General features: G+C 36.5%; 1 protein-coding gene across 7 annotated transcripts in view; it reads left to right on the top strand.

Moving 5' to 3' along the window:
* The window catches only part of ATF2 (activating transcription factor 2), a 47,620-nt gene that overhangs the window by 9,182 nt on the left and 14,720 nt on the right, over nt 1-23,718 (top strand). For 5 of the 7 annotated variants that reach the window (XM_041472902.1, XM_041472904.1, XM_041472903.1 and 2 more), the window contains 9 exons: nt 531-600; nt 2,093-2,189; nt 3,871-3,989; nt 6,002-6,130; nt 10,850-11,028; nt 11,346-11,460; nt 11,639-11,725; nt 21,105-21,254; nt 23,080-23,286. In XM_041472902.1, the coding sequence (XP_041328836.1) occupies nt 553-600; nt 2,093-2,189; nt 3,871-3,989; nt 6,002-6,130; nt 10,850-11,028; nt 11,346-11,460; nt 11,639-11,725; nt 21,105-21,254; nt 23,080-23,286 (1,131 nt within the window). In that variant the 5' untranslated portion in view covers nt 531-552. Of the gene's footprint in view, nt 1-530; nt 601-2,092; nt 2,190-3,870; nt 3,990-6,001; nt 6,131-10,849; nt 11,029-11,345; nt 11,461-11,638; nt 11,726-21,104; nt 21,255-23,079; nt 23,287-23,718 lie in introns of those variants that run through there. The other 2 variants (XM_041472907.1, XM_041472908.1) reach the window with 2 other exon arrangements.

Here is a 23,718-nt window from a genome sequence, read left to right as displayed (position 1 = left end):
GAAACATTACTAAAGTACATGAAACATTACTAAAGTACATGTTTTTGTAATTAAATTCATAACAGTTTACACAAAGGGCTATGTGCCAACTTATCCCTATTGATGCGCTTTAAATAAGGATTTTTGAAAGGCTAAGGCATGAACACTACTTCATCTGCTGGCACCAGAATCTTGACTGCGTGGTGTTGTCTGCTGCTTTGATCTCTTTTTAACTGAGAATTGGATTACAATGTATTTGATTTCAGTGACAAGTTGTTCTTACTGTGTTTTCAGATACTTTTTGTAGTTAGTCATGTTACATGTAAACATGTGGATTTCTACTTGAGATGTATGTTCAGAAAGTACTCTGGTAGATTTTGTCTACCTTCCTGACAGAGCTTGAAATCCATACTCTGGATCATGATTATTTAGAATATTGCTGTAGTCAGAAGGCAGAAATTATTGCCCATGGAATATGAAAATAGCTTGTTCATGTATTGATAATTTTTTGCATTATTTGTAAATTTTTTTACATTCTAATTTTAATGCAGGTAGCACAACGACCTGTGGAATATGAGTGATGACAAACCCTTTTTATGTACTGCCCCTGGATGTGGCCAGGTAATGGTCTGAACTGAAGTTATTAGCATTGTTCAAATAAAAGTGAAACAATGAAATGTATTTTTAGAGTTTGAAGAAAAGGGGCTTATGATAATTGCTGTTAAGTATTTATGTTTTGCTGAAAAGCAAGAATTTGTAGGGTGTGGGTTTACACCAGCCCATGATTCCAGGGAAGGTGAAGAGAGAAGTTCATGTCCCAGATGCCAGCCTCGTACTGTAAAACAGAGAGAGCGAGTCAGGCTCTGGACGTCGTCTTCCCTCTGGAAGGGCTGCTCCACCACTTAGTGAGGACAGAAGGACAGACTTAAGTCTCTTAGCATGATAGAATGCAGAATTTTTGGTTTATGCTCTATGCAGAGATAGGGTACAGGAGTTATAGAGAGCTGGGCACTTGAAGATCTGGGCAGTAAAGTTCTAAGGAAAAAAAAAAGTCCCTTTCGTGTTTCACCCTGTCTTACAGTGATCCTCCATTTTTAATTTCCTTCACAGTTAAACATGCATGTCCTTTCTCACGGAAACATTCTGAATTACTGTACTCTGAAGTGAATTCAGTTTATGTATTAGCTCCTGAGAGGTGATTCTTGGCGTGGATCTCTCATAATGTGGAGTGACTTATTAGTGAGGCATAACCAGAAACATAAATTTGAGCTCAAATGTTCACAAAGAAAATTAAGAATTTCAGTGTTTTGTATAAACTGTGTTCTTTTTAGGAAAGCTGCATCTTGGGAAACATTTTCTTAGATTATGTCACTTGAAACACTAACTTCACCCACAATTACAGATGCATAGCAATTTAGTGAAAATAAACAAGTAGTGAAAGTAAGAAATATCTCTTTTACAGCACTTAGTTTGTCTGCTTACTGCTTTTTTTATAACATATACCCCAAGTATTGGGGAAAGTATGCATGAAATGAGCAAACCTGAGAGGTTGGTAAGGTTTAGTTAATTCACAGCATTTCAGTTGTCTGGCATTGTTCTAGTGTTGCCCATTCTACCTGCCCCTTGTTTTATGTATTAAATTGTCAGAGGCAGGAGCTACAGTATTTTATTTTATTTTATCTTTACGCTGTTAAATGCAGTGAAGTTTGTGATTACAGATCAGTTCTCATTAATGTGGTAACACACACAATGTAGTAATCAAGTAGTGGTGATCAATTACTAGACATTGTCAAGATCCATTAATACAGCAAATGGCTGTTTGCTGATGGTTGATGGAGGCTGCAGCACTCTGAAATGTTATCTTGGACTTGATGAATGCAGGTGCTTACACTGCAATTTCCCTGGTATATTTAGTTACTACGAACATAATTTGAGTTTTATAATATTTCTGCTTGGTACTGTTGACCAAGGAACAAGATATATCTGCCTTAGAGGGTTGTATTTTAACATAGTAATGATAGTTTAACGTGTTGTAAAAATTGCTTTCTGTGGAATGGCATTTGTTGTGTTCACACTCCCAATTACAACTGTTTCTTAAAACTTCCTGCTGCAGCGTTTTACCAATGAGGATCATTTGGCTGTCCATAAACACAAACATGAGATGACACTGAAATTTGGGCCGGCTCGTAATGACAGTGTCATTGTGGCTGGTAAGTATACACTTGTGTTAAGTTTGTTCACTTTTCTGCTGCAATGGGCATGTGCTTTATGCATTTTCTGTACATAATGCATAGATTCACATTAAGAGAATGTGATACATTTTCTGCACTATACTTGTCTGCAGTGTGTGCTTAGGCAGTGTTTTCTTATATAATGCTTGTCAGAATTTGAAGCCAGTATTATTCTCCATAAGTTACTTTTATTCGTATCTGATATATAATCCAAATATTTTTAAATTATCAATACTTATATAATTTATTTAATAAGCATTCAATAAAAACATGCTAATAAAGACTACTCCTAAGAGGATCTGTAACTAAATTAAACTGTATTTCAGTTTTAATTGATATAATTTAATTCATTTATATTACTTGTCTCTTTAAATTTTAAAATATGTAGCATCTTTTACATATCATGGTGATATTAGAATAATGAATCAGTGGTTCTGATCTATTCTTCCAATGGGATAGTAGAAGAAAGATCAAATATTTTGTTTTCGTTTTGGGTTAAATTCAAAATACTTTACTCCCACCTCTGAATTCATGTTATACCCTTAGTAATTACAACTTTTGTCCAGGATCAGAAGTAATCACCAGTGGATGATTGACTGCATTATACATTTGAGACTTTTTGAATGATAGCATGTGCATACTTAGCATGTGCTAAGTATGCTGAAGTTACAGTCAGTCTGGGGTTTTTTCAGTGGTGGAGCAGACTAAATGAACTTCATAAAGACTTTCACACATTTTCTTGGGTTTTTTTCCTTGTACATTGCTAATTTGTTACAATGAGCAGATTAAAAAAATATTGCTCCTAAACTAGCGGTTAAAAATTTTAAAATTCTGTATGTGCTCCTTGTCAATTACACTACAAGAAAAGGGACCTTTCAAATAATTAGGTATTTAAAAATGAAGCCATGGGAGTGTCTCTGTGCACGTTCCAGTATAGGAACTGTTGCAGACACCAGGCTTAGTAAGTCCACACAATCATGCCACTTCACAGTATTTTAAATGAAAGTAACTTCGTGGCAAATGTATTTAATTTTGACCTGATAATAACAGTGAAATAAGGCAAATATACTAAGAGGAATTTTATGTAAAGAGGTTTTTGAAGCTACTTCATGGGATCGTCACCCAGATGTCAGAAGTCTTATGAATCCAGCTTGATCCAGAGGCATCATAGGAGTCAATACGATCTTGGGCACAGAGCCACACTTTCCTTTAGAAGTTCATGCACTTGGAAATAACCACTACTGTTGTCAAGTTAGGAAAGGAATCAAACTGGCTTTGAGCTGTACACTTCTCTCACTGGTTTTCTAATTAAAAGCCTTCATGTAGTCCTTATCTGTATTTGCAAATAGAGCCTGCTTGCTCGTTGAAGTGTTCTGCTGTGCATTTGAGAATAGCTCCCTGTGGTTCATGGCCACAAAGGAAATGCTGTGGTTCCCTGCTAGAACTGTCAGGGTGGTTTGCAGGCTCCGGGTGCTTGTCTCCAGCAGGTGGAGTTTGCCTACCAGCTGCCTCCCCGCAGGGCAGAATGCAACCCGAGGGTTCCCAGCCACCTCCTCGTCTCTTTCTGTTTGTTTATATTCTGAAGATTATTTAGGACAAGTAGGTTCATAAATGGTATTGTAAAAATAAAATTGTGGGGGTTTTATACACTTCTTTTCAGATCAGACACCAACACCAACTCGATTCTTGAAGAACTGTGAAGAAGTGGGCTTATTCAATGAATTAGCAAGTCCTTTTGAAAATGAGTTTAAAAAGGCTTCTGAAGATGACATTAAGAAGGTATGTTCAAAACACTTTTTTTTTCTCAGAGCTTCCACTTTTTTAATATCAGAAATTCCATTGAGAAAACAAACTTTGGATTTATATGTTGCCTTCTAAACTATACCAATAATCATGTTAGCTGCTTATATGTGTTGTATGTAGAGAATAAAAATCTGTGATTATTCTTCTAAAGTTTAGTTTACCTGATTAATTTTTCATATTTAGCATTGGTAATGGGACACATTGTCCTAATCATGTAAGTATCTAGTCTATATCTGTTGAAGTTAACCACCAGTTTTGATTGAAATTTCCGGAGGTCCTAAATAAGCAAAAAAGGAGTCTGAAAAGTAAATTTTTTAGCAGAAAGAAAAACACACATGAAAACAAAAATATGTGAACACTGACCATTTTGATTGGTTTTGAATATTGATGTTACTGTAAGAATCAGTCATCATGATAATGAGAATTAAGTACTGACTGAGTTTTACAAAGTGTCAGTAATTTGGTTATGGTTATATTCATTATGTGTTTGCCTAGAAACTATTGATTACAACATAAAGATCTACTTATTTTTTAGTGTACAGATTGAAATATTATAAAAACTTGAACTGTATCTGTTTAACAACTTCATGTTTTTGTGAGGAACTTGCCGTACATTTAAGTATAACTGGTTAGGAACCTAAACATTTACATACTTCGGCAAGTAAAACATTTTGTTCAATGCCCCCTTTGACTGATTTTGTCTTTAGTTGATTACTGGTTGACTTCTATAGGTAGTGATTAAAAAAATGGTTTTATACCTATTTATGTAGGTTTTGCAGAATCAGTGGCTTCATTCTGTTTGTTTCAGTAAAGATTTTGAGAGGTACTTGTGAATAGGATGGATTATTACCCATTGCTGACCAAGCCTCACCCCTGCATTGTAACAGCTGTATCAAATAATGGATTTATAAGTTTACATTTTTTATTTGCTGTATGCTGACTGTTTCTAGACCATGACATATGGTAAAATTGATTTTTTTTTATTTACCAAGACTATTTTCTGTATAGGTCACCACTGTTTCGAAGAAGGTTGTATCTACTGCAAAGTATTTTAAACGTTTTGTCTATTTCTTTAATTGATACTAATTTTCCAAGCTGCCCTCTGTGTTACAAGAAAAAACACAGTCCTGCCATATCTCTAAATGATTTATATACACAAACAATCATGACAAAGTGTGGAAAAATGTACCATAATAGCTCACTTTCTAGGGGATTGATAGTTGAGTTTTTTCTGTAATACTTCATAGTCACTTGTGATATAAGAAGAGATTCCACTTCTTACAGTCTTCCCTCTCTATTAGTAATATATTGCACAGGAAAACTAGGAATTTAATTGAAAAAAAGACATTTGGAAAAAACTTCTTTGGGGGAAATGTCTTCCAAAAGTATTTGGAGAGCAGACTAGACAGGAATATAGGCTTTCAAATCTATAGTTTTCTTTTAAGTACTTTTGTAGCTCAATTTCTTTAAGGCATTCTAGATGTCCTGGTGAATTTTACCCATGTACTAATAGAAAATTTGCTTTTTCAATAATTACTAGCTGCAATAAGCTTGAAATTTGTCTATAGTAACTTTCTCAATTTGCAAGTGTGTTTAGGATTTTGTGCTTTGTGGCAGGAGGTATAATAATATACAGAAGGATAATACCTTAATTTAGCTGTAATTTTTAAACTGTAACACAGTCCTTCTGCATCTATCATTTTCTTATGGCCCTTGGAAATGGAAAACTTTAGGAATGTTTTTAATTCTCAAGAAGAAAATATTAAGTCTGACATTGGTGTTGAAAGACATTTCTGTGACTGAAGATTGGTGTTCATGTAGGTGCTGGTAAAATAGCCTTGACTGGTGATGCATCTGCATCATGACCTTTCAAACATCAGCACCTCTGTCTTGTAATGGGCTGATATTTCTCTTCAGTTATTTATATTTTCTTGCTCAGTTTTGTTTTTTAAACATTTACTAATTTTGTTTTACGTTGTTGCTCATAGATGCCTCTAGACCTGTCCCCTCTTGCAACACCAATTATAAGAAATAAAATTGAAGAACCTTCAGTTGTAGAGACAACTCATCAAGATAGTCCTTTACCTCATCCAGAGTCTACTACCAATGATGAAAAGGTCAGAACCATGATTTTTCTCTTCTTGGAATTTATTTTTCAACTTTCTGATCATCTGTAAATTTATTGTATATGGTGATAGCCATGCTGCTTAGGTAGTTGAAAGGAAGAGAGTTTTCATTTGCCACATTCCAGTGGATATATAGGTAACTTGTTCAGTTTTTCAGTTAGCTTTATTCACTAGAATAATTGCTTCCAGTAAAGCTGGCTATCCAGGAAAGCCAGAAAAGAAATAAAATTTAAGATTTTTGCTATCTTAGAAAAGACTAAAAGGGTTCTTTATTCTTGTTTATGCATCATCATTAGTAGTGATCACTTTAATATGTGACTTGCAGTGTTTTCATCTTGTGGAGTTCTCTTGAAGTACAGAAAATGGAGCAAAATTAGGGAGTTAATTATTTCTAGTCTTCAATAAATACAAACATTAGGAGCAGACCATAATAAAGCGTAGCTATTGCTCTAGTCAGTCTTTATGTGCATCTTCATTGGGCAGTCTGTGTATGAGGGACTTAGGTGCCTTACTCCCAGGAATCAGCAAGACTTTTTCAGGTCCCAGGTAATTCAAATTGGAAAGGTCTGCCAGATTTCCTGGTCCAACTTCCTGTTCAAAGCTGGCGTTACGTCTGAGATGAGACCAAATTACTCAGCACTTTGCACAGTCTGGTCTTGAAACCTCTGTGAGAGAGAGGCTGCACAGCCTCAGTGCCACCTGCTCCAGTACCAGGCTGTTCCTGTGGGTAGAATGTTTTTCTTCGGATCCAGTCTGAACCTCTCTGTTTCAGTTCTTATACCGCCAGAGGAACTAATACGAGGAATAACATTAAGTGTGTGACAGAAGTTTAAAGAGGTTTAATTCAGATTTGTCCTTACTAAGTTTTTCTGAGTTTCATTAGTTAGCAAGGATGAGTAATCATGGTTAACCAAGGCAATCATGCAGTCTCAAAAATAGTAAAAGCATTTTAAAGGAATATATGTAAAGATTGGATTAAGTGAATCATAGTTCAAATCTTAAGTCTTTATTTTAGAGGTTAGTTTATTTTTTTTTTTTTTTTTGCTGCAAATACTTATTCCAATTAATCTAACTTTGGCAGGAAATAATATTACTGTCTTCATACAATAGTGGGTCAGTATCTCATTAGCATCATTACAAGTGAAAATTCTATCTCAGTGCTTGGCAGTATTTATAAACTCGTCTCAGTGATGATGCAGTTTCAGTGTGTCACTGTGACAGTGCTGCTGCTCAATGCCATTCTCATGTCTGATTGTAGAGACAAGCTGAGCAAGGCTGAGGGTGCTGCTTGGAGTGTACAGCTCTACGTGACCTGCAGACATTGAGAAATGTGAGCAGAGTGTTGTTCAGTTAGATTTTTGTGTTCGCCTTTTGCAGATGTATTGAAAGAGAGAAGGGATTTTTTCAGGGCATAGATGGTTTTAACTGTAGCCATTTTGTTGGCTGCAAATATTTTAGTAGTTTGAAATGAATACAGCCTATTTATGTATGTGCAAGGCAGTTATAATTGTCCTTGTATGTAGTTGTCAAAATAATTCATTGGGGACTCTCAAAAAAGTATGCTTAATTATTTTTCCTAGTTTTCTGAGAGTTCCATGAGTTGTTAGGTTTCAGTATGAGTCAATACTTTGCTTTGAATAGACCAAGATATCATTAGAAGTGTATAAAGTCTTTAAGCCTTAAAGTAATAAGAGCTTTCAAACATTATAGTTGTTTATTAACAGGACTTTAAAAGGGCAGATCTCAACAGAGTTTTAAAAGTTGCTTAGTTGTTGCCGAGTAGTTAACTGCGTAATTTAATTATTTTAAAACCAGTTGTTCTCTTACAGTATTAATCAAATACAGTATTAGTTCTGGCCATCTACATTTCTGTATAAAGAATTCTATGTATTTTTGATAGCATTAGAAAGTTAATGCATGGAATTTGCTTTTAGATAGGAAATACTTGCAAATATGCACATCTGAGAACATTTAAAGTAACTATCCTGTTCTGTAATTTCCCATTCAGTGGGTTGTAGTTTCAAGAATAGGAATTACACGAGTTGGAGAAGTCCTTTTAGTAAGTCTAGTACCTTTGGGTGGGCTTAAACTTCTGTCCTGTAAGGAAAGGTAGGTAAAGGTCACTGTAAGGTCACTTAATCTTATGATTGCAAATTCAGCTCTATTTTTCTTGTTCTTTAGGGGAGTATATTTACAATGTATTTTATTCCAGACAAAATTTATACTTCATTAGTGCAATGCATTAGTGATCAGTTAGAATCTTCTATCAGACTGTTTGGTCTATGGTTTTGTTTTTATATGCTTGTAAAATGTCAGTTTACTTTAAAGCAATACTGCTTAAATCTGCAGCTTATGTTTTTACCATGTTGTTGCAGTAACGTGCACCTGCATGCATTTTTCAGTATAGTAAAGAGTAAGTTAGTGTAAAGAGGAGATTGAAAATACATTTTCAGCTGTATAAACACACTCGTGAATGAACATGTTCTTTTTTAATGGCTGAAGATCTTTTCTGATCTTGTAAACAAAGCATAACTGCCATCTTTCATAACACAGAAACAATTGTATGTGAGGTTTCCATTTTCAGAATTTTACAGATTTATTTCAGAATTTTGTGCCTTAATCTTTTGACAATTGCTGAAATCTGGTTTCCATAGAACATTGTGTCTAAAAATTTCAGATTGTCCTTTTCCTGATAGGAGTTCAAGCCAGGGAAAGGCCAAGTTCTACCATCAGTATTTATTAGAACATGCATTAATTAAGCTTCTGTTAGGAGCAGCAAAGTATTGACAGAATGCCATCGCTTACTGTCTCACTTGTATGTAGTTACCTGCTTTCAGCAGCAGTTGGGAGACCAATCCCAGCTGCTTGCCCAGAGGTAGGAGGTGGTACTGACACATGAGTGACTTCTAGGCTGGGTTCAGAAAGTGCTCAGAGTCAGGCTGATTGGGACTCTGAGGAATCTGATCCCATGAAAAATGTTCCTAGCTGTGGCAGAAGGGATGGACTGGAGAGGTCTCTAAAGGTCACTTACAGCTCCAAACAATCTGTGATTCCGTGAAAGTTCTTCCAAGGGTCCATTCTTTATCAAGTGTACATACGATCCTGTAGTCTTTGTTCACATGTAAGAACCACCGTGATGTTGCTTGAATTGTGCAGATTGTTCGTGCTAGCATACAGGTTCAGCTGGTGCTCTGAGCTCTGAATTTTCCACAGTCAAGCAATTCTGTCTCCTGAATAAGATCTGTAAGGTGTTATACCAAATTCCTTACTTGCAAAGAAGTGTTTAATCCTGTACTAACAATACAGGGCTTTTTTTCTTTCTGTTTCCACAATTCTGTACTAGTTTGTTGTCTTTTTATTGAATGCTCATCTGTAGTGCTAAGTGCAGTCAAATATTGTACCCCAGATTGGTACTAAAACAATTCCACTTTCCTCAGCACAGCTCACTGTTATTCTCCAAAATCTCTCATTCACTGTGAATAGTCTTCTAGGTCCCTTGGGGAATAGTATGAATGAACTAGTGAACCCTGATGACAAACCTAGCCTCTGAGCTTCTGGAGGGAGAAAATTTCATCATCTAAAGTCTTTTCTTTTGTAAAGCCCACAGTTTGCCAGCAAGCTTACAGTTCTATGAATTGCTCAGAGGATCTCACACATTTGTGCATTAATATATACGAAGACAAGCAATCTGCTTAGAGAGCTCAGAGTTTACTACTTAAAGCTTTATGGATGAATTTTCAAAACTCAAGCTTCATTCAAAGAAAATAATAATCAGTGCAGTCTATGTGACACAGGTATAGAGATTTCTCTTTGAATTACTGTTTAGCAGCAGAGCAACTAAAGTTTGCTGGTCTTAAGAATGTGATTTTATGTATCACTGATTGCAGTAGGCATTGACAAAAGAATAACTTGGCAACAAGTCTGCTGAAGGTAAATTTGAAGTCTGGCAATATCAAGGGTTTCCTGAGAACAAAGGCATTGGTTCAGTAAGGCCTTTGTGGGTTTTCAGAAACGGCAAATAGAGGTACAGCATTCAACTGATAATGTGCTTTACCTGGTTGCTAAGCTAAGAGCTATTGGGATTTCTGTCTGCTCTTTATTTGCACCTAAGAAAGTTTGATTTTTGTGCTCAAATAATTTTTTCTGTATCAGGATATGCATATATTTTGCAGAGCTCTGAATATAACATTCCAAGTAGTCTTATCACTCTAGTTAGACAGCTATAGAAAAAGGGTCAAAAATTTTTTTGTTGTTATTGTTTTTACTGAACCATAAATGTCTTGTTTCTCTTGTTTAAATCCAGAACAATGGACTGAAACTGAAATGTACATAAGGACATCATAAAACATTTTCCTTATTCGGAGTGTGGGTAAACATGATGGTGCTGGTAGTACCATGGGTTTCTTGGGGAAAAAAAATTAAAATCTGATCAAAACTGAATTAGAAGCAATAAGAAATAATAGTAGCCTTAGAATAAATTGAGCCAGGTTTGTCATAAAAGTAAAATCACTGTTGTTGAAACAATTTTACTTTCGTTTAAATGATTCATCCAGAGGGAGTTTTTTGAATGTTTTTAATTGTATAACTGATTCTATTTGCATAATGTTACAGAAATTCTGATTTGTTCCATCAAACTGAATTCATTTAACAGTTGGAATCAGTGGTCTGTAATTGTATTTTACAAACTGATGAAGCTTTATTTTTCCTCAGGAAGTGTCACTGCAGCAGACTGCACAGCCTACATCAACAATAGTTCGTCCAGCATCGCTCCAGGTTCCCAATGTACTGCTTACGAGTTCTGACTCAAGTGTTATTATTCAGCAGGCAATACCATCACCAACTTCTAGTACTGTTATCACCCAGGCTCCATCATCTAACAGACCAATAGTGTAAGTTACATAAATCTTAGTAAAATGTTTTCTTGCAGAATTTGAAAATCTGATTTACTTTCAATTACTGTTTCTGCAGTTAATATATGAATTTGAGATGCTTTGGTGTAATGTGGTGCTTTACTACACATGAAACATTGGACTTTCACTACATGTGAGATATAATGCCATGTTCTCCACATCACTAAGTTCATATTTTTGATCTCCAAGTAAATTATACATTACACCTGTAAAGAAACAAACCAGTTTAAAATAATGTGTAAACTTGTTCTCTTCTCTGGATAAGTTTTCTTTTATATAGTTCATTCCTTTTTCAGTCCAGTTCCAGGTCCTTTTCCTCTGCTGTTACATCTTCCTAATGGACAAACCATGCCTGTTGCTATTCCTGCATCTATCACAAATTCTAATGTGCATGTCCCTGCTGCAGTTCCAGTAAGTAAGCATGATGCTATATTAATTTCAAAGTGGAGCAGATTTGCATAAGTGCAGCATAGAACTTAGTTTTAAGCACCTTGATAGCTGTTTTGGCTTCAGAGGGTAGTGCTGTCAAATGCTCTCTATTATGATAACATACTCAGGTTTTCTTCATTTTTATACTTTATCTGGTCAGCTTGTTAGACCTGTCACCATGGTGCCTAGTATCCCAGGAATCCCAGGGCCTTCCTCCCCACAGCCAGTGCAGTCTGAGGCTAAATTGGTAAGTGAAAAACTCCATTATTCCTCAAGAAGAATAACTTGAGAAATTAATTACATTCTATTGCTTTTTAAAACAGCTTTAGTTTTCTTTTATTAGTCTAAATTCTGCAAATACAAATTTAATAAAACCAGAAAAATAACAGCTGCATTTATTTTACAGTTCTTTCCAATTCCAGCCTATGTTAGTTCCGTTCTTAATGGCCATTTTGATCTTATTTTTAGTCATTCTTTTAAATAAATTTTCTAACTAAACTCCTTCTTACTTCTTGTATCAGAGGATCAGAAATGCTAGGTGGGAGAAAGACAGACAAGATTAGTAGCATGTGAATGTTTCCTTCAGAATGTTTACTCCCTAAAGAATGATATTTCTTTAAAAACTAAGAAAAATGTTCTTTAAAATGTTTTCAGACTTTCAACTGAATATAATCCATTTGGCAAGAGTTTTGCAATTAAATATCTAGTACTTACGTAGTTAAAAAATTATTCTGTGTGGAGGTTGTTTCTGTTGTGTTGGGTGTTTTTGGGGGGAGTTGAGGATTATTTGGAGAATGTCTAAAACAAGCAAAAATTTGGTTTGGTTTTTGATGTTGTTTTTTTTTTTTTACTTAATGTTAGTGACCATTTAAGGTGGTAGTTTGAATTTATCAATTTATTGAAATATTTTATACAGCATTAGGCAGTTGCTTCTCTCTTTTTTCCTGTCTTGTTTGTTCCAACTGTTCTAAAGCAATAGAAGATCTATTATTAAACAATAATTAACCTGTTTATGAACAGTGGCTATCCTGTGGAATAGTGTTCCTCTTCCTTCAGCTCTTACTTTGTGCTAAAAGAGAATCAGGAACACCTGCTAGATAAAATATATTTTTCTGCATTGATATTGGTAAGTGGGAGGATGCCCTTAACATTCCTAGATATCTCATTTCTCTTATCTAAACCTGTGGGCTTTCTTTCCTTTACCTGTTTTCTCAAGCCACAGTATGAGAAACAGTGAGTCTGGTTTTTCTGGAGTAAAGGGATTCCCGTAGAGTGAGCACACCTAGACCACATTCACCAAATACTGAAACTGCTGTGGAGAGGTGCACTGACTCTGCCTAATGCTGTCAGGTCTTCCTCAATTTTCCTGCTCTGCTGAACACAATGACTTTTGAAATAGTATAGAGGAGGCTATAACAGAAGAAGGTCTGTTTTTGTGTATCCTTGTCTCCCTGGGAATCGGAAAAGGAATCATTTAATACCTCAGAAAATACTTAAATGTAACCAGCTCTTAGAAAATTAATTTACCTTAAATCCAGAAGAGAAGAATGTAAAACAAGTGAAAGCAAGAACTGTTTTCTCAGAAACTGAACATGTTTTAGAGTCAGGAGACTCACGCTCTGAATTCTGTTTGAAATCCAGGAGGAATTGGTTCCAAATAATTTTTTAGATGGGCAAGGAATTAGGTTTTTAACCATATTACTGAGTGATTTTCTCTTAGAATGATTTAAAGGCAGTGAGGATATACATATGTGTGGTGAAGACTTTGATCTCACATTGGAAGAAGCAATCACTCAAATGCAAAGGAAAACAAAGATCATTAGACTTAAAATTTAACAGTCTCATTAGCCTTCTCGTTACAATTTAGCTAATATATGCACTTCAGTGATTGCTTATCTTTTTAAGTGAGACTGTAAAAAGGGTATTTGCAGTATTTCCTTTCCTTGTTGCTTAACATGGAGCATGAGCAGAATTCAAGAATATCAGAATTATGTATATTTCTTATGCTCATTTACTTTTATATAGTGCCTATTCACAAAAATAAAAAACCTAATTTCTTATCCCACTGAAAGTAAAAGCAATTTAATGAGAAACTTAATGTTTATGTAGAAAAGCCTCCAAGAGTAAGACTAATTCACTGTGCCATGGGATGCATTGTTGGCAGATACATGATGGTTTATTAACTGCAAAGTTCAATTTAATTTTTAAATTCAAATCTTTGTGATGTCAAACTTTTTCTTTTCATGTCTCTCTTAAAAATAATTTTGCTTGCTGCATACTAAATTCTGTGAAGCAGGTTTATTTTTCACTTGTGTTCCTGGTTAAGCCAACAGAAGACAATATTTAATTTTACAGCTCACTTTTCATTTTGTTAATAGTTCACATTTAATGTTGAAAAATAAGCTAATACACTGAAATTTAATAAATGAACACTGTATGCTTCATGTATTAATGGTATGCTGCAATTTGTGGATTTACTGGTATGGTTAAATTAGCTGAACTCTGGAAACATGCCCTGTGTACTTTTGCCTATTATGGCCACGTTTCTCCTTCATGTTGGCAGGCAGTTCTGAAGGGCAGAGGAGTCCAGGACATCCTTTAAGAAGTAAATCTTAAAGGTGCTGGAAGATGAGCCAGCAGTGAGGCTTGGCCAGGCTGAACAGAGAGCCTTGGCTGGAACACAGGAGAAAAAGGGAAGTGTGTGACCTGTGGGAGGAGGGGCCGGCAACTCAGGACTGTGTGGATGTTGTGAAGTTATACAGGGACAATGCCCAGCTAAAACTTCATCTGGTTACTCTGTAAAAGATAACTAGACATATTTCTCTAAGTACATAAGCAACAAAAGGAGGTCCAAGGAGAATCTCCATCTTGGATGGAGATTGGATATGGGGGGAAGCACAGTGGCAAAGAATGAGGAAAAAGCATATGTACTTAATGCCTTTTATTTGCTTCAGTCTTTAATAATAAGACTAGTTCCTCTCTGGGTACCCAGCACCTTGAGCTGGAAGACAGCCATGTGGAGGAGAGCAAAGCCTCTCTGATCCAACCTGCTACAGCCCCAAGACACACAGAAGGTTATGGGGCTGGATGGGATCCCTAGGGTGCTGAGGGAGCTAGGGAAGAAGCTCAGTAAAGCCACTTTAAATTATTTACCAGCAGCCCTGGCTAACTGGGGAGGTCTCAGGTGACTGGAGGTCGGTAAATGTGATGCTCATCTTGATGAGGGGCTAGAAGGAGGATCCAGGGAACTGCAGGCCTCTCAGCTTGACCTGTGCACTGAGGAAGGTCATGGAGCAGATGATCTTGATCACTGTAGCACACACAGAACAGCCAGGATCAGATCCAGCCAGCATGGATCTGTGACGGGCAGACTGCTCGACTGACCTGCTTGGCTTCTGTGACAAGGTGACCTACTTAAAGGTGGATGAGGAAAATGCTCTCAGTGTTGTCTACATGGATTTTAATAAAGGCTTTGACACTGTTTGCCACAGCATTCTCCTGGGGAAACTGCTCATGGCTTAGACAGATACAGTCTGCTGGGTAAAAAAATGGCTTGGATGGCTGAGTCCAAAAAGTGGTGGTAAATGGAGTTAAATCCAGTTGGTGGCCAGTTACAAGCAGTGTTCCCCAGGGCTCAGTGTTGGGGCCAGTTCTGCGTAGTATCTTTATCAGTGGTCAGGACGGGGGAATGGGGTGCTCCCTCAGTCAGTTTGCAGATGGCACCAAGTTGGGCAAAAGTGTTGGTGTGCAGAAGGGTAGGAAAGCTCTGCAGAGGGATCTGGGCAGGCTGAATCACTGGGCTGAGGCCATTTGTATGGGGTTCTACATGGTGAAGTGCCAGGTCCTGCTCTTGGGTCACAACAACCCCAGGCAGCACTGCAGGCTGTGGGCAGGGTGGCTGGAAAACTTGTTGGGACAGGACCTGGGTGTGCTGGTCAGCAGCTAACTTAACATGAGCCAGAAGTGGCCAGGTGGACAAGAAAGCCAGTGGCATCCTGGCTTGTATCAGAATCAGCAATAGTGTGACAAGCGGGACCAGGGTAGGAATTGTTCCCCTGTACTTGGCAGTGGTGAAGACACACCTCAAGTTCCATGGTCAGTTCTGGGCCCCTCACTGCAAGACAGACATTGAGGTGCTGGAGCATGTTCAGAGTAGGGCAGTGGAGCAGGTGAAGGGTCTAGAGATAGTCCTTTGAAGACTGACTGAGGGAGCTGGGGCTGTTTGGCTGGGAGAAGAGGAAGCTCAAAGGGGACCTCCATGCTCTGTACAGCTAGCTGGAAGGAGAGAGTAGCCAGGTGGGACTTGGCCTCTTCTGAACAGCAACTGGTAGAATGAGAGAAAACAGCCTCAAGTTACACCAGGTAAGGTTTAGATCGGACATGTAGGAAAAATTTTTTCTCGGAAAGGGTTGTCAAGTATTAAACAGGCTGCCCAGGGAAGTGGTGAAGTCACCATCCCTGGAGGTGCTTAAATGACATGGAGATGTGACACTTAGGGCCGTGGTTTAGTGGTGGACTTGGCAGTTCTGGCTTAATGGTCAGACTTGATCTTAAAGGTCTTTTGTAGCTTAAACAATTTTATGAACCTATGAAGTCTGTCAGCGTAGTATTCTTAGTGTATTTTGAACAAAAAGCCAGATCAAGGGGTGAAGCTGTGGTGTTCCCTTCCAAACATTCCCAGTAGTATAGATATTTGGAATTTTTTTGGCTGTTGCTTTATTTCTTACTTACTATTTGAGAAAAGTTTCTATTGTTCTTTATAGACAGACCTTGCAATCTCATGGATTTTTTTGTTTTGCATTATAAAATGTAAGAATGGAATATGTAGCAAATACAAAAAACAGGCAGGAATAGATTCCTGACTAACTTCCCTAGCTTCCTTGGGTATTTAAGTAAGCATTGTACTGTATGGGATGCAGAGTTTGGAAAGTTGACATGGTTTATTTATATCTGGTGTTGGCAGTAGTTGTTTGAGTCTCTCCTGTATTGAAGGACTGTACTTGCTATTATGGTGTTCTGCATTTTCTGCTATCATACCACAATACTATTTCAAGGTATTCTAAGTTGAGACAAATCTAATAACTTCGGAGGTTGAGTAAAATTCCTGAAAAACTGATTGTAGTAAATTTAATGTGTAATAGCACCAAATTATTGCATTGTTATCAGATCTGGAGCTGTCCTGTGTAGAAGGTGTAGCTCTTTGTTTCGGATTAAATACCTGGCACAAACCAGGCACTTTCTTCTGTGCTTTGTGCCTTTCTTTGCAGAGGCTATTTCTGCGTATTTCAAGGAGCTAACACATTTTGGAGGTTTGTAGTAAGAAAAGAACTTTGTGCTCTGATTACATTCCTCATTCCATCATTCATTTCACTCTTGCTTGCTTACAAAAGGCTACTGTTGTGTAGACTTTTTTTAAAAGTGAACATGAGAGGTAGTTAGATAAAAGTCAAATTAGAGATTGTAGTGCTTCTTTCCTAATGCTCTGAAATTTAAATAGGAATTTAGATAACTTCATTTCTGTATTTGTATTAACATGAGAAGAACACATTTTTGTTTTGATGAATATCCCTTGTTTCCTTACAAGTTGCCAAATTGTTCAAAGAAGAAATGTATTTCTTCTTTATACTTTCATGAATCAACTTTAGTAAACAAATTCATGTTTTCATTTCCAAAATCTGAAACTTAAAATAACTGGCAGGAAAGGCCTTTGGTAGTGAACATTGGATGCCTTCCTGTAGCATAGTTAAATTTTTTTTTAGCTGTCCTAGAAGTCGTACAACCCTTTAAGGATAAAGGAACTGAGGCACTTGCTGAGATTTTTTTCCCCACAAGGGACAGCTTTTGGAGACTTTTTTACTTTTGCAAATGACCTCTCTTACAGCATTTGCAAGGACTTTTTATTAGGGGTGTCCAAGTCTAATGCATAATAATCAAAACTGTGTATTTATTTCTATGTTCAATAAGTTTTCAGTCTGAAGTGTCAGACTCCTTCAGCATGGCAGTTTTGGTTATTGATGCGAAGCAAGTTACTGAGATGTCACCTCTCAAACTCTGTTCGTTCTTTGCTGAAATGGTCTTTTCTCTGCTTACTGGTCAAGTTGCTTGACATTAAATGATTGTATGAATTCCATAGAGGAGCAGTTGTATGTGGGAACAGGTTCACTGAGTGAAATAGGAGATAGAAAAATGTATACCAACTGCATGGACTAATAACTGGGAGGAAAAAATAGTCATAAAAAAAAGGAATACATAAAAGCCATGACAGACAAAAATTTTAAAATTGTATGTGCAGTGAGCCAAATCCTTATGATTGGTGGCATTCTTGCAAGAGGCTCTCAGCTGAAACAGTTGACATTAAGTGAAGGAGTGCATTAAGCACAGTCTTAGGGTCTCTTTCACCACAGAAACGTATACAGTGCTTGATGTGTTTCAGTGCTCTGAAAGAACTGCATAAAATCAGATTGCATTTTAATTTTATTGCCTCAATATTGAATTTATTGTAGTGAACAGGTCTGGTCCATTCACAGCTGTGAAAGGCACTGTTACTATAGTTTTGAACATTCTTGGATCCTTTTTCTCTACTGCTTGTAGAGCTGAAGTACAAAACTACTAGAGCTTTCATTCAGACACAGCCTTGTCTTTTACTGCTCCTATTTTGGAAATATTCTTGCATCTTATACTAAGAATGATATTCAGTAGGAGTAAAAATGAGTTTCAGATTTCTTTGGCACACTTAATATAAATTGTCAGTTTTTCTGACACAATTCCATGTTTATCAGTGTGCTAAAGAAACTAACTTTTGCATACTTAAGTAAAATCATATGTATGTCAGTTTTTATGGTATTTTAGAGGGGATTAGAAGTAGATGCAATAACTTTATTTAAAAAAAAACCAAAAAACTTAAAACCCCCAAAAAACTTCCTCACTAAGATAAGGATGCATGATTTTAAATAACTGTAGAATTGCTTCTGATGTTCTAATGAGAAGATCTGTAATTGTGTGCTTTCTGTGTATGGAACATGAGCCTTGAGTTGCAGCTGTAAAACATCGTTTTTGAGTGTGCAGCTTGTGGGTACAAACTTAGCATTCAGACTCTTCAGCGTGGATTGCAAAAGTTTCTGAAGAGTTTCAAAATTGCTTTAATATGGAATGTTTCCCTCCATCTCCTCCTTCCCATGCAAAACTTTTTGTCACAATCTGAAAAATACCTTGCACTCAGTAGGCAACCAGTCGACTTTGCAGGAGGTTTCTACTGAGAAGTGACAGAGGGCAGCTTGGCAAATGTTCAGAAACCAACATTAACTTGCTGGAGCCCGGCATGGGACCTTGTGTTCAGCAGAATTCTTCTGACCTGTCTCTCTGCATGCAGAGCTAATCAGCAAACACCTAATGAGCCTACTCTAAAGAAACAGACCCTCTCACAACCTACTTCATTTTCATGTGTTCTCTGGGGGTGGAGAGACAAGACTTCATAAGGACTGATGATGCTGCAAAGACCACAATAATGATAATTAACTTGCTGAATTTAGAAGATTATGCTGTTAATTAGTTGCAAAATAAAGATAAGTAATAGAGGAGCAGATGGTAGGATAACACCCAGGAGAAGGAGGGTTATTACTCTGATGAGCTTTTGTGGCAGATATGAAATATGGATCTGAGTTTTTCACAAATTGTTTCTGGAGTATATTATCTTGTTTCTGTGAGCTCTTGATGGAATGATCTAGTCCTACCAAATTTTGACAGATGTGGTAAGGATTTGTTTTCAAGGATATACATGAATGATAAAACCTTGCTAATCAAGATTTTAAAAGCTATTAACCTATCTGGTTAGTTCACCTATAACCAAATAATACCAAAAAACCTCAGTTGTCATCAAGTTTCCCCACAAAAAAATGCTTATATACATGTATTCTAATATGTTTCTGTATTCTTGATTGTTAAAAATGAGATTCTCATTGAATTTGGGGTAACTGTGTCCCTACTCACAAGAAGCACAACACCTGTATAGTATTTTACTCCAGCATTACCTTTTAAAATATGAAACTTATTAAGCACACGAGCTGGAAGTCTCCTTGTGAAAATCTGTACGTATTTCTCAGATTTTCACAATGTGTCTGCATTTGTGGATAATTTAATCCTAACTGCTTTAATTTCAACTTTCAAACTTTGTAATATGAAATTAAATATAAGTATTTCCTATTCATATTTTCATAGTACATTTTGTTTAACAATGTAATGCTCAAAAGGAGTTTGTTTATTTGTGAATTTACAGGATATAATGTTTAAATGTTGGCATTACAGTAAGTAAAGTAAAGTCCAACTTTGTTTGCACGTCCCAGTGCAAACTCATCGATTACCATCATGGGCAAAACAGACTTGTCTTGAGGAAATCAGTTTCATTTGTTTATTCTGAGCTGGCCAAATGCTGCCTCTCTCTAGTATTCTTAATTAATTCTATTAATGTTAGTATGTGAGTGACACTTTGTTCATATTTCAAAATGTGATGTTACAAGATATCAGAATTCCCACAAACTTACATGTTTCAGTCATTAATCTTCTCTTAAACCTGTATTGGATTCTTGAAAATCTGGTACTCAGTAGAAAATCATTTTCTAACACCGTTTCTCTAGTAAGGTAAATTCTTCAGTTAGACCAAAAAAATTAATAATAAATTGTACGGTATTAATAGAATTATAAGGAAGGATCTGGAATTACAGGCAGTTGTATCTGCTGAAATTGGACACTATTAATAAATAGTTTTACATAGAATGTATTATATTACAATTTTAATAGGTTTCACCAAAGGTTGAATGAAGTATTTTTCAACAGGCAGTCAGTAAAATGCTCTAAAATCATCCATCAGGTTGTCAGTAATTCTTGGGTGTATTATATACAGCTGAACTTGCATATTACTGTTCTTCATAGTGGCTGTTTGCAATAAAGCAAGAACATCGAACCTTTCAACAGTTTTTTACTGCAAAGTAGCATGCGTAGTAGTTATCTTGCATATTTCTACATAAATAATCTTTACCTGTAACCTGAAGCTTCTTATTATTGTGTACATCATTAAGATGTTTGTTTCAGCAAAGATCTTGGCTTTTATCTAATTAATCATAGGAAGGATTACAGAGATGAGTATTTGTAAAGACCATGAATTAGTGGAGGCATATCAAGCTATTTAAAAATGAATAGAAATAGAGAACAACAGAAGTTTTAAAGTGGAAAGATGCTCGTGTTCCAGTTGTTCCCTAGTTTCCTTCATGTGTCATCATTACTCTTCTGGTGCTACCAGTTTCTGCAATTGTTTATGGCTTTCCACTCATCTGTTTGTGGGCACAGTTCACTACTGATGAGGCTTTCTGCTTACTTCTCCATACAGTTTACCATCCTTTCCTTTCTGGGAGCTTACGTAAACCTCATTGCTATTGTCATGATTACAGACATTTACCCCCTGTTTTTAGGTATATGCATAGGTCACTGTTGAAAGCCTGTAAAAAGAAACACCTGTTTATGAATTGGAGTTCCTGTTCCCAAAGTGGAAGTAACTGCTTATATAAATGATTAATCATTCAACCTAGCATGATAGAATATTTCTTTTCTTTTTCTTCTTCATTTTCTGCTTTCAGAGATTGAAGGCAGCATTGACCCAGCAGCACCCTCAGGTAACAAATGGAGATACTGCCAAGGGACATGCAAGTGGGTTGGTTAGGACTCAGTCAGAGGAACCACGACCACAGTCACTCCAACAGCCTGCAACTTCAACAACTGAAACACCGGTATGACGGGAGTGGGCATGTGCCTCCTACCTCCTCCTTTTGTTTTGGAAATACATATGTTTTTTCTATACTCTTGGTTTGTAAAATAGAGATTAACAGACTCCTCTTTTAGTCAATGACTCTGTAGCATTAAAATGTTTACAGGTCTTACATGTTCTTAAATGCTTCTAAAATGTATTATCTGTTATCCAAGATGATGATTTCAAAACATCTGCTAAAATTTAGAACTAAGTCCTGATTTCTGAAATTCATTGTTAGGAGATTCTGTGGTAGCTGAAATTTTTACAGCTGGTCAATATATATATTTGAAAAACAAGTGCTTTTATTTTGTGTTTTCTGTTGCGTCTGTTTTATGTTTATTATATTTTATATTGTAAATGCACTTAGAAATTTTTTTGTTATTGCATCAGGTATGCTCATGTTAATTTGCTTGAAGGATCTTCTCTGGGCTGCCACAGGAAGAGTTTCAGCTGTGTCATTAAGGGTACTTCATCATCTCAGGCTCTGGAAGGGGGGCACTGGTTTTTGGTGTGATTTGTTGTCCTTTTGGGACAATAGATCAGAACAGGGGAGTAAAAGGCAGAACCTCTGAGTCAAACAGGAAGTGGGCATGCTGCTGGAGGAAAGATGCACTTCCTGGTGAATCCTGGAGGATTACAGCTGTTCTATTTCTAAAAACCTTCTGGAATGTGTTTTGAAACCGCTTATAAAAATCTCAAAGAGTTATTCTCAGAATTCATAGTGTAATATTAATTTTATAAAAGCTACACACCTGGTCCAGAACTGACAGGACTTATATCTGCGATGAAAGCCTCCGATTTTTACGCTGGCCAGTGAAATCAAATAATGTATCAAAACAAATATGTTTGGAACAGAACAGAGGAAGAAAGTGACCCATTGTAAAAGGATCTCTTCTTAAAGCTGCTGTTCCTCCATACTGCCTTGGCGTTTTCTAAAGAATATTTTCAAAATATCACATAGCAAAATTTTCAAGACGAAAATTGCTGTTTGGTTGTCTTAGAGTTATTTTACAATTAGTATTAATCAAAAATAGCAAGTGTTTCATTCTTAAAATACTGATTTGAGTTCCCAGGGTTTTTTTATTCTTAGCTCTTTAGAATTAATGCCAAATTGATATGCCAGCTGGTACATGTTTGGGGTTTTTAATTTAAAAATAAAACTTTCTTGCTGCGTTAGACTGAATGTGGAGATGCACCTGTGAATGTCATGTGGACAGTTATGTTCTGTCTATCTTATCTCTTTAAAGGATTTTAAGACCCATTAGATTGTTATTATATTTCATTAAATCTTTGTCTAGGATATGTATACAACTGTGAAATGAGTATAATGTATAATTTAAAGTATTGAAGTAGTTTGATACTATCATGTAATGTGGGTAGATTAAGGGAAGTTGTTACTCAGTAGTGGGGAACACATCAACGAGTAGGAAATTGCTGTCTGGAGATCCAGGGACCAGGGAGTCTCAGCACTGCCAGCATTTGTCAAACAGCTTCTGTGTAGTGGGCATAAGCAATTGTGTCATTTTTCAGTTGTGACTAGGTGTGTGGGAAGAGTCAAAAATAGAAAATTCATTTCCTACTAAATGTAGCTTGAAAGCTATTTTGGATGCAATATGTTAATGTAAGATGATCAGGAGAGTAAGTGTGGGTAAAAGTTCTAAAAACATCACTGCAGTGTTAAATGGGCACAGCTTTCAAAAAGAAAGTGTGTCACCTGAATGTATTTAGAAATGCCCTGAATGCTTTTCTCAAGACATGCTGGCTGTTTATACCAGAGCTGTAGGTTAAGTCATGGCTGTTTTCAGGCATCACCAGCCCAGCCTACGCCACAAACACCAAATACAGGCGGTCGGCGAAGAAGAGCTGCCAATGAGGACCCTGATGAGAAAAGGAGAAAGTTCTTGGAGAGGAACCGGGCTGCTGCTTCCAGGTGCCGGCAGAAACGGAAAGTCTGGGTGCAGTCATTGGAGAAAAAAGCTGAGGACCTGAGCTCACTAAATGGCCAGTTACAGGTATACTTTTTATTTGAAGGAAAAATTAATAAGTTTTTTTGTTCTTACACAGTGATCCTTGATGAGTGGAGCTTAAAACTTTGCATAAAGTCTGAAATATAAATGGTTTTATAACTCGTGGCTCAGCTCAGGCTTAAAATTCAGAACTAGTTGTGTATAGCAGTAAAATTAGAGGAGAAGAGCATACTCATATTTCAAGATGTATAAATTTAAGGATCATACCCTTCTATCCTTTGCTCCATTTGAAGTAACTTTCAGGCTTTGATACTAAACTAAGATGACAAGATGTCTTGGAATAAACACTTATGAGCAAAGTAATAGTCTTACCTTGAACACATCGTGCTCTTAGTTTGTATTTATTAAGTTTAGAGTTTATTTCCTTTGGTTCTTTTTAACTTCACTTTTTTTCCTTTAAAGGGAATGTAATGCTCA

This window comes from Pyrgilauda ruficollis, unplaced genomic scaffold (assembly GCF_017590135.1).
Source record: "Pyrgilauda ruficollis isolate IOZ18807 unplaced genomic scaffold, ASM1759013v1 scaffold3, whole genome shotgun sequence".
NCBI classification, from domain to species: Eukaryota; Metazoa; Chordata; class Aves; order Passeriformes; family Passeridae; genus Pyrgilauda; species Pyrgilauda ruficollis.
Note: the sequence above shows the minus strand (reverse complement) of the source record. Positions and strands in the feature narration are given on the sequence as shown.